Source organism: Perca fluviatilis, chromosome 14 (assembly GCF_010015445.1).
Source record: "Perca fluviatilis chromosome 14, GENO_Pfluv_1.0, whole genome shotgun sequence".
In the NCBI taxonomy this organism is placed as follows: Eukaryota; Metazoa; Chordata; class Actinopteri; order Perciformes; family Percidae; genus Perca; species Perca fluviatilis.
In genome coordinates, this window is record NC_053125.1 from 30,821,594 (window position 1) to 30,832,957 (window position 11,364).

The 11,364-nt window shown below is 41.1% G+C and overlaps 1 protein-coding gene and 1 long non-coding RNA gene across 2 annotated transcripts; both read right to left on the bottom strand.

The window, feature by feature from the left end:
• Window positions 1-314: 314 nt before the first annotated feature.
• On the bottom strand, window positions 315-5,428 carry LOC120573027. The gene is made up of 3 exons (XR_005641601.1): window positions 5,234-5,428; window positions 4,678-4,767; window positions 315-603 (listed from the first exon to the last, which is right to left on the bottom strand). It is a non-coding gene; the product is annotated as an uncharacterized LOC120573027 (long non-coding RNA).
• Window positions 5,429-8,019: 2,591 nt separating this feature from the next.
• On the bottom strand, window positions 8,020-9,737 carry LOC120572603 (Fc receptor-like B). The gene is made up of 5 exons (XM_039821924.1): window positions 9,697-9,737; window positions 9,585-9,620; window positions 8,718-8,981; window positions 8,396-8,638; window positions 8,020-8,057 (listed from the first exon to the last, which is right to left on the bottom strand). Exons 1-5 carry the CDS (start codon window positions 9,719-9,721, stop codon window positions 8,020-8,022), a joined length of 606 nt encoding a protein of 201 aa, XP_039677858.1. The 5' UTR covers window positions 9,722-9,737.
• Window positions 9,738-11,364: the final 1,627 nt, after the last annotated feature.

Genomic DNA, 11,364 nt, shown 5'->3' on the forward strand with positions numbered 1-11,364 from the left:
GGTAACGTCACTTCTTGTTGATGTTCAAAGTATTGTCAAACAAAATGGAGGCTATCTCGCCCCTACCTCCTCCTCATCCCATCCCCTTCCCTTTTGCGCACTAACCCCCCAACCCCCACCTCCACCCCCAACTCCTTCTTGTCGGTTATTGGCTGAAACTCTGTTTGTTATGTTTGGTGGTGCAGGTTGGAGTTTGTTATTGTTGGCGTTTGTGGAGCCTGGGCTGTCTACAGAGACTGCATTTTTTTTTACAGTGTGTTCAGGGGACAGGCAGCTATAGCGGATAGTGAGGAGATGTTTGCTGTATGTGACAAACAATGTTGTAGCCTAAAAAACGCGTGACATCGCTTAGAGCACCTTTTGAATAAGAAGTATATCTTTGAATGAAAAACATCAAAAGAATGAAAACGTGCTCTAAATTTGAGTTGTTTGTCTCTTTATAGATGTATGAGTCTCACTTAGCTTTAATTAGAAATCTAACAGATGAGTGTACCGAGGTGTGAGCGGCTCTGGGGACCAGTGGACTGGGCCGGCTGGACTCCACTGGTTGGACTGGGGTTCAGGTCTACCTCAGTGAGGAGTAGAGGACCTCTGCTGGAGACTCTGAACACAAACAGTTCAAACAGTATGAGAATATGAGATAAGAGTTAATATGAGAAACTGTTGGAGACAAACTGTCAGCCAAGCCAAGTTTTAACCCAAAACTATAACCTTACCATTTCCCATCTCCCAGAAAATGACATTCCCATACAACAAAACTGCATTTTCAATTACATTTTGAGGGAAATGTATTTTGACTTTTGAAACCACTGTTTTAAACACGTGGTTAACATTGTGAATTGAAATAAAACTACTAATAATTTTAGAAAAAGATTAAATTCATGTTTGTTACGTAAGTTAAGTATACATCAACGTTGACTTTTGGTTTCACTTTCACGCGGTCTCCTGCGTGAAAGTCCAGTGTTTGTTTGACCCTTACGTCTAGCTAACTTCCTCGCTAAACAGACTTTTAGTTAACTCAAAAGAAACACAAAAACAAAATCCGGGACGAAATGTGTTTACCTTCTGAATGCAAATGTCATAGTATGGGAACCCAGGTGAGGGTTAAATTCAAGAGCAACTGGACTTGGTTAAAGTTTCTGTGAGACATTTAGTCTCTCATCCGAAAGACTTCTTAGTTCGGACTCAACGGCAGTAAAACCCAGCTATTTAACTTCAGCGTGGTCATTGTAAGATGATAAATACCACTTTGTTTGTTAGTGCTCCAGGCTGTTGTGATGGCAGCGTTGGAGACACATGAGGACAGAGAAGATGTGTGACTGGTGGTCCCCAATAGTGTCCTTTATCCTTCAGATGTAAGTAAACTGCTAAATCTTGACCTGAGGTGTTTGTCCTTCTGTATTGGGCCATGCATTTGTATAATGGTTCATTTCCCTAATATACATATACATGTCTGTGCATTCCTCACTGCATTGGACAGCATATACTAACTTTCTTTTCTTGTGTTTGGGTGTGCAGTCTTTAGGGTGGATTGTTAAGACAGATACTGGTCCATGCTAAGGGCCGCACAGGACACATGGTTTGACAGAGGTGTAGTATGTGCAAAGGAAGCCATTTACTCCTGGTGTCATGTGAGAAAGCCAATGATGGTCGTTCAGACTTGGCCTCAGGCAGTGCTGTAGTCAAGACCACCTTTGTCGAGTCCAAGACCAGGACTAGTGGAGACCTAGTGAAGACCGAGTCCAAATGAGAGACAGTCAAAATCAAGACCCTTAAGGCTGTTTTATGCTTCTGCGTCAGCTCCACGCCGTGGCTACGTCGTCGCTCCTATGGTGTCGTGACCCTTTCAGAGTTCTGCGTCGGGGTTGCTTTGCATCGCGGTGCATTTCACCGCCATAATGCTAGGGGGGTGATAAGTCTGAGGTTATTTGCGTGGTGTCTGCCAGCCAGTTTATGTTATGTTAGCAAGCAAACTTTAGCACAACTGCCCACAAAGTACTGCTTGCTGGCGAAGTGCTAATTTCAAAACGTTACTGAACTGGCATGTTGCTACTCCCCACAGTTGGCTGCTTGAAACACCGACTAGCAACACAGGACCAGTTGACCAATCACAGTCCTTGCAGTCTGCGTCGCCTCAACCTAAAGTTACACATTTTTGGAGGTGCACGTCGAGCTATGGCGGAGGGCTCGGAGAGAGGTACGCCGTAGATTACTTACTTACCAATGTCAATGCCTGGTCTACAAGGATTTTGAATTCAACCAATCCCCGTTTTCTGAACAAGCACACTTCATCAATAGTTTATTTAAAAAAAATAAGTATTTATTGCTGGACTCGGTCGAGACCAACTAGAATATCTGGCAAGAACAATGGCCATGCCCGAGACAAGTCAGAGACAATAAAAAAACATCTGAAGTCTGAGACCGGGCTTGAGTTCTACAGCACTGGCCTCAGGTGCACTAACAAATGGAGCAGTATTGATCATCTTGACAGCGACCCCACAGAGGTTAAATAGCTGGGTTTGCCTAAGGTTCAGTCAGAAGTGAAAAGTCTCTCAGATGGGAAACAAAACGTCTTTTTATCCCCTTAACCGAATCCAGTTACCCGTGATTTTTACCCTTATGACTTGGATGACTGAGAACCTTTACAGACATGTTGTATGGGAACATTATTTTTAGGAGACAGGGCTCCACAATACTCATATCCCTTTAAGGCAGTGGTTCTCAAACCTTTTTCAATACTCCCCTTTGAAATATTTTTTAGCCCTGATGAGTGCAAAGCCTTTTTGGTAGAAACAAAAGGCTACAGAAAGAGGTACATTATAGCTCTGCACCATTAGTGTCTGATGTATTTAACAAGCTTGTAACTGAAACACACTTAAATGTTACTTCAAATGTTTAGAATCCATAACTAAATTAATTTTGTGAATTATGCATGATTTTATTAAAGGGGTGATAGAATGCAAAACCGATTTTACCCTGTCATAGTTGAATAACGACAGTTTGGTGGGTAAATAGGACATACAGCTCAAAATCCCACTGACACCCCTTTACTATGAAAATCTCATATTTTGAAACTGCCTCTGAAAACGGGCAAATCCCAACAAAGCTGAGTTGCTTGCGCAAGCATCTCAAAATCCGGAACCTTAAGAGAACGGTCACGCCCAATATTTACATAGGCTACACAACTGACCTGAGATCAGGTAGTCTTCTGAATCTAGCTAGGTCGTGCAGATCTCTGCTATTCCATTACAAAATTCACTTCTGAAACTTTTGCGCAGAAATCAACCATATAAAGCTCCGAATATGGGCCGCTTTTAAAAATGGATGGCTAATTGCAAATTTTCTCCGACTGTGTGTCGGAGTTTAGTGCCGCGTTGGTGCTGCCTGGGTTGCTACATCGCCGCCCTGACCGCAGTGTCAGCGAGCTTGTTACGCCCGCAATCTTTTACCGCAGCCCGCAGGTTCCAGTTAATCTTATAATGGGTATGTGTGTTGAGTTATTTAAACAAACAATCGGAAAATAAACGCCTCTTGTCCGCGAGTCTCATTGATAGATCCGCGGTGAGATGGAGTCCATCAATGAGAGCTAGCTAGCCTCCTAACTCTGACATTCACAAAAAAACATTCAATTGAACCGAAATCGGACAAGTGTTAGCTAAGCTTTGTAAGACCTTGAGGAACCTGTAATATTCATGCCGGCGGGATTCCAAATTGTAAATATACTTTAGTTATGCGAAAGTGAGCAAGCTGCGGTATTTCCCCATTGTAATGAATGGGACATATAGCAAGCAGCTGCTGGTCCTACAAAGACGCCGCCGTTCATAAAAATGCCTTAAAATCAAATCGGACACAACGGTTAGCTTTATAAGACATTGGGACATTCAAAAACCGTAATGTATTATTTATAGATATAGTTATGCCGGCAGCTGGCCGCGGAGCCCGTTATGCAGTATCCACAAAGGGTGACTTTGCCCTGGGTATGGAGCCCAGCAGGCGCCGCTTCGGTCAGACTGTGTGGAGCTCCTAAAGTCCGACACGTCTTTACCAAATTTGCAATTAGCCATCAATTTTTGTAAAACGGCCCATATTTCAGCTTTATATAGTTGATTTCGCGCTTAAAAAAGTCTCAGAAGTGAATTTGGTAATGAAACATTGCAGTGTCTGGAATATGAGATTCTGTCGCTTCTCTAATGTATGTGTATTGGGGATTCGCTCAACCAATCAGCGGCGTCTCTAATGTCTCGTGCTATGGCAAGTCGCTCAACCAATCACCGCGCAGCTCATCTAAATATTCATGAGCATACCATATTTGGAAGAAAAGCTCTTGTTACAAATAGGGCCAAAGCACAGGGATGCAAAAGGGCCAATAAAATATCAACCAGGCCATTTTCAGCCCAACCAATGTTACATACCCCATTAGGAGACCATAAGGAACAGTGTGAAATACCCTATATAATCATTCTATCATCCCTTTAACATTTCAAAGAGGAATCTTACGTACCCTCGGCAGTACTCCAAAGTACCCCTAGGGGTACACAAACCCCAATTTGAGAAAACCGCTTTAAGGAATAGTTTATCAATTTGGTCATCGAAGTATTCGGTACAGAGCTGGACATGGTTAGCTTAGCATAAAGACAAGACACTGGCTTAGTTCAAAGAAATAAAGAGCAGCTGTACCTCTGGTCCTGTTTGATTTGATCACTATTTGTCCATAACTGACGTCTTCTGCTTGTCTCACTGCTGAGTAGGCTGGAGCTGGATCTCTTTCTGAAAAATAAAATAAAATTCATAGAGATTACAAAACTGCAGGTACTGAGAAACAGTTTTTTAACCTGCTGAACAAAGAGAACATTTTCTGACAGGAAACTGTACGACCACAAAGATGCTTGCTTCGATTTAAAAGAAAAGCTTGTACTTTTCACCACAAGGTACACAACAGACAAACCCCTCACTGCCAGCTAGAGCAGAGACTGGAGAAAGAAACCTCACCAACGTCATATCATAGTTCACTTTAATCAACGGGAGGAAGTTGCTGCTGTGGTTTTACATTTCCAACATACACCGTCCTTCTACCACAATCACTCACTAGAGCTTCAATCATGATTAATCTGCCACTGAAAATGGTCCCAATCAAAGTCACTATTTTCTATTTTCTTTTACAGTTAACAGCTTAACATTTCTGTGTTTTCTAACAGCCGTTTCTAGTGATTGAGACAAATGAGACCAACCGTACCTCTCGTCCTGCTAGATTGGATGTCTGTGATCACTATTAGTCTATTACTGGCGTCCTCTGGCCGTCTCACTGCTGAGTAAACTGCAGCTGGATCACTCTCTGGAAAATGAAATGGATACACATGACATTAGTGCAGATACTACAACTGATAAACTTAACCCTAACATCACGGACATTAAGTAATTAAACCTAACCAATTAACGTTAGTTTTGTGTGAATTCACAATGGGACTCCTAGAGCGTTAAAAAGTGACGCCAAGGGTCCCAGACCAAGATACATCCAAATGTTACCATGTGAAAAGGTTAAAATCAAAGGCAACTGGACTTGATAAAAGGTTCTTTCATTCGATTCATTGTGGATAACAGAGGCCAAGTCTATGACGAGTGTTGGCATACTCACATGAGGCTAAATATGAGCTTTTGTTAGGTTTCCTGGGGAGAAATTAAATTTTGTGTTTAACTCCTCTCCTGTTAAGCGATGGTTTCTCTATCCAGGTTGTAAATGGGTTCATTAGCGCCCCTTTCAAACCATCCGTCCTCTCTGTCTAAGTTTTTACCTGAGACGTGGGTCTTTCTGTGTTGGGCCATGCATACGTACAGAAGGGCCAACACTCACATTTGGCCTCATGTAAAAATTTGCAACAACAGTCCTTCAAACTTGGCCTCAGTTGTCTTCAACGACCATAATTACTGTTGTTACAACTTGACAGCGAGCCCACAGAGGTTAAGTAGCTGGGTTTCCCTTCTGTTCAGTCAGAATTTATAAAGTCTCGAATGAGAGATGAAACGACTCCACAAACCTTTAACCAATTTCAGTTTCCCTTGATTTCAATCTTCCTTGGATAACTATGACCTAGTTAGTGAAAACATTCACAGACATTTGAAAAGGCTGATAACAGCCTCCTATCCTACTAGTAGGTGTAGCGGGCTCCTTCCAACCCATATGAGTCGTAACCACTGGTGATGTCCATTCAAGGGGATGATGACAGAGCGAAATAGGTGCTTAGCAGAGAGCTGGTAGCTTTTAACAAGATGTTCACTACATTATTAAATGTCACACAAACTACAAAATTATTAGTTAACCATATATTCATTAAGTTAATGGAATATCTGGCTCAAATCAATTCCCTAAATATGTAGATATGTTGTATGTGATCAGAGTAAACAAAGTTATGGAAATCAGAACATTTATAATGTATTCATATTATTTTTTTGTTTAATTATCAGTCCTGCAGTGAAACGTGTGCAGACCCACACTTGGCTGAAGTGTTTGTATGAGAAACAGGAAACTAGACGACCACAGAGCTGTAAGCGTCTGGTAACCACAGGGTACATAACACCCAGACTCTCATGCAAAGCCTGACACACATGATCATCCACTAAAATAGACCATACTGAGTGAAAGTTGTGGACTAAAAACATTAATTTATTTTCTAAAATATCCTTATTTTATAGAAAAAGCTCTTTTTCCTAAATGTCCTATTAAGATCTTAAAGCCCTATCAGTCCTCACGACAATATAAAAACAAGAATACACACATGGTTCCTGAGAGTCCACTGAAAAGCTAAAACAATCGTTACCTCTGCTCCGTGTGATTGGCTGTTGCAGGTTAGGTAATATTTTGACGTCACTGTATGTGACATCATCTGTGATGTCCTCATCTTTAACTTCTACTTGAGCATCTGAAATTCAACCAATTTAAAGCTGTAGTAAGCAGTTTATTTTTTCCAAAACAATCTTTCATTAATTTGCACTTTTAAGTACTCTGAGAGAAAAAATAGACTTCTGTATCCCATCTTGGCTTTCTTTTGAAGCTTTTGTAAATGTATCCTGTGACTAAATGAGAGTCTGACATCAAAAGGCATAAAACACATATCAATATTGCCGATGGGTTTCAGAAATGGAGAGAAAATGTCAATAATAGTTTAGTCTTCTGCTAACCATAGCCAAAAGATCACAGCTAGGTCTAGTTCATCTTTATGTAGCTAGTTTCCTTGCGCGGCAGCTGGATTATCGCAATATCACGCCAGAATTGTGAGATCACACATGAAAAATTAAATGAAATGAAAACATTATCTTGTTTATTCAAGAAATGCGTTTGCATCCGAACCAACAGTGATCCAATCCAACCATCTGTGATATGATCAAAAGCTTTTTAAGTTTGAACTGCAGCATTAGGATATTAGTTTTTTTGTCTGTCTAACCTTTAGGTTTCCTACGGATGCATCGTCTCACCAGTAGAACCAGCACAACCAGTAGAACCAGCACAATCAGAACACTGACTGAAATGGACAACACGGAGGGAGGAAGAGGAGAGGAGGAACCAGAAGTAAAAGGGTTTGAGGAAGGTAGAGAGGTAGAGGCAGATGTTGGAGGATTTGTAGTCGAGGATTTATCTAAAATAAACAAAATATATAATTAAAGCACAGAAAAAACAGTCATTTCCACATTTCTCTTTTGCAGTTTATTACACTTTAAACCATTGTTGCAGTACTCAAGATCGGTCTTGGTCTCTTACTTATTAAAAATGTTATTTGCAAAAGAACATTTACAAACACACAACATTGTACAATTTTCTATTATGTAATGCTGAAGACAGCTGGGACCAAAGGAATGCTAACTGCAAGTGATGCTAGTGAAGCCAGCTAGCTAGCTAACAACTGCCTCTGTACCAAAACTCTTTAGAAATCTCATAGCTACTTGTGTATATACTGTATATTTCAGGGATCTAGTTTCAGTTGTTTGCCTGCTAGTTAGATGCACAAGCTATGTAAGCTAGCTTTCAGATCAATTTGAAGAGTGCCTGAGCAGTTCTGAACCAAACACTACCCAATTGGACATTGGCAAGTGTATTGATTTTTAATTCCGGGTCGCATTACTGCATGTATTAAAATACATTTAGCTCATTATTTTAAGTTTTGGCTACGTTTAACATGAAAATCCGACATTATAACATTGTAGATAGGACAGAAAACACAAAAGCATAATATGTGACATTTTAAAACTTCTGTATTATTTGTTTCTCATTCCTTAATAATGTGTGTAGTTAAACACAGAAAGACGCACAGAAGTGAATTGATAACATCTGGACAGCATGGTTTAGAGGTGAAAACATCAAATATCTGATGTGTGTTATTTGAATACTGACCTTTAACCTCCTCACCTGTGACAGAGACCCAGCTGGGTGGAGACTCTCCAACACTGCTGATGTTGCACTTGTAGAGGCCTTCATCAGACCTGTTAACATGGTGGATGGTCATGTGACCTGCAGGCTCAGTCCTGATGAAGGAGCCATCTTTATAGAAACCAGCTGGGAGGTTGGAGGACGTCTTTGTTTTACAGGTCAGAGTGAGGTCTTCTCCCTCCATCACAGGGAGGACAGGACTCTGCAGGATCACTGGTCCATCTGAAAACAGAGACAAACTACAGCATGTCATCCATTCACACACAGCTTCATCAATACTGACTCCACAGTCTGATCTTACCAGTGACAGTGATGTTGATGCTGTTACTGGTTGCTCCCTCTCTGGACTCACACCAGTAAACTCCACTGTCCCATGGGACCATGTAGTCGATGTTACAGGAAGAACCAGCAGGATTTCCCCAGCCATCTCCACACGGAGTCCCAGTGTCTCTGGTTGTGTTCCTCCTCAGAGTCCATCCTGCCGAGCTGTCGTCCTCCTCACAGCTGAGAGAGACATATGTCCAGCTGAAGATATGAGAGCCGCTGGGACTCACAATCAGAGAGGCTGTAAGGATTCAATGTAGTTTTAGTAAAACTAAATTACACCGTTTAGTGACAAAAAATAACCCTAAAACATCCCAGCCTAAAGTTCAGCATCACCCTGGAGACGTCCTTTGCAGACGTGGTATGGTAATGCAACTGAAAAGATTGGCTCCTAAAACATAACATGCTCTTTTTTATGTCAGCTAATGGCATTATGAGCCTCTTTACAGTTAAACTTTGCCTTATTTGTGACCTTAGTAAGTTACTGTCTGATTCAATCACACAGTGTTCCCTACACAAACTCTAGCTTTCTGTTTTTATATTTTCTATTGTTTTCAACTGTTCTTTAATGTTTTATGTAAAGCACTTTGAATTGCCCTGTTGCTGAAATGAGCTATACAAATAAAGCTGCCTTGTCTTGCCTTTCTTGCCGCTAAGAAAGCTACAAAGACGAAAGACCTGAATGAGACATTTGCCAGGAAGCTAATGTGGGTTGTTGTTTAAAGTCGGTCGTGTCTCAGGCTGCTGTTTGACCAGCCAATGATCAAGTATTTTATCTTCATGAATAAAATGTTGAATCCCTGATCTTCACAGTTGAAGAGATTTATAAAATAATTTTACTAACCTGGATAAGTTCTGCAGCAGAGCAGTGAAGTCAACACTAGAGAAAAATGACACTCGTTGAATTGAGCTTTGACGGGTTACAATACATTTATTTAAACAAGAGAGTGACTTACAGAGCAGAAGACATGTTCGCTTCATTCTCCCTCTTGGTGATATGACAAAACTGAGATTTTCAGATTTTCAGTCCGAACAGTTGAACCCTCCCACTTCCTCTTCGACTTCAGTTCACTGGCTGTGTGGTTTTCACTCCAGCAGTTGACAGGAAATAGGTCATTTAGTTACATTTAGCACATAGATTTAACATCAGCGGCCAGTACTACGAAGCAAGATTTTGTATTACCGAGGTAACTTCAGGTTCAACCCAAGGTTTTGTGTATCATGGATCACTTGTTACTGGGTTACATCACCGTGGTAACTTATGCTGAACACCTTACCTGGGGTCCGTTCCAGAAAGCAGTTTGTTAACACGGAAACTCTGGGTTTTCTGTGTCAGAAAGAGAGGTAACTTAACCTCAGAGTCAGTTACTATGGCAACTGAGCCTTTGAACATAACCTGGTCGGGAGCAGGTTTTCTTCAGTATCCTCCCTCTGACACAGCGCGCATTCATTTCCTCATTCATTCATTCATTCAGTCTGGATCAGGCGCATTTTAGCGCAATTTTGTCATCTGCATGAATAAAATAGGATTGTTTCATTAAGTCAGTTAGGTAACGTTATAGACTAAAGGTTTTTTCTAAAACATGGCATGTCCTTTTGTGGACGATCCCATTGATGAAGAAGCTGTATTACTTCGCAGGGAGTTAAACATTCGTCGGGAGAGGATATTGAGGCCCTGACTAGATGTATTTTCAGTTCCAGATAACTACCTATTTGAGCGGTATCGTTTCTCTTCCCAGTCTATCAGATATGTGCATAACCTTATCCGTCCTCATATCACTAACGTCACCCATCGTGAACATGCTCTTACATCCGAGCATATTATTTGTGTTGCATTAAATTTTTTGGCAAACGGCAGTTTTCTTTTCAACATTGACGCGGAGCATCTTGGTAAAGCCACTGTATGCAGAGCCGTCAGAAAAGTGTGCCTCGCTCTGAAACGTTTTTTAAACGTGTTTGTAGTGTTCCCTAGACCCAAACCAGTGAGAGCTATTAAAGAAGAGTTCCACAGGATTGCAGGTGAATAATGTAAAACCCTTACAATGACCAATTATTAATTATAATTCTGATAATGACATGGTGCTGCAAGATTAGAATGGTGTAAGTAATTTGTATGACTTTTAGGATTTCCCAATGTGAGTGGCTGCATTGATGGCACACACATTCCAATCACTGCTCCTTCAGAAGAGTATTTAGTTGTCTACTTACAGCTTCAAGGAGTTCTGCTGTGACATGAGGGTCCACAAGTGTGAGAACACCATCAGAATCTGTTGGAATAAATGACAAACCCATGAAGGGGGGAATAATATATCTAAAATAAAAGATAAATATAAACCTATTACATCTTATGAAGGCACTTGTGTCCTGTGATGTGGCTGGCTCAGAGGAAGAGCTCCCTCCAGGGATTCTTTCTGCCACTGGCCTTCCTTCATTTTGGCTCAGGGCCATCTCCTCTTCCTCTGTCAGAGGTGGTGTTCCTGGTCCTCCACCAGTTCTCCTGGCCTCTGCCTTCTTTCTGTTGTCTTAGTAGAAGTCAAATGTTAATGTAAATGGACCCTTTTAATTAACGAAGGAGGATGGGCAAGAGGACATCTATGTATGTGAACATTAGTTGGGGATAAACT

What these genes read in the sequence shown, in the direction of transcription:
- LOC120572603 (XM_039821924.1), bottom strand. Translation starts at nt 9,721, where the DNA reads ATGAAGCGAACATGTCTTCTGCTCT. An exon ending in CTGCTGCAGAACTTATCCAG is followed by an intron (nt 8,982 to 9,584) that starts GTTAGTAAAATT and finishes GAATCCTTACAG; the next exon opens with CCTCTCTGATTGTGAGTCCC. An exon ending in CAGCTGGGTCTCTGTCACAG is followed by an intron (nt 8,058 to 8,395) that starts GTGAGGAGGTTA and finishes CCAATTGGGTAG; the next exon opens with TGTTTGGTTCAGAACTGCTC.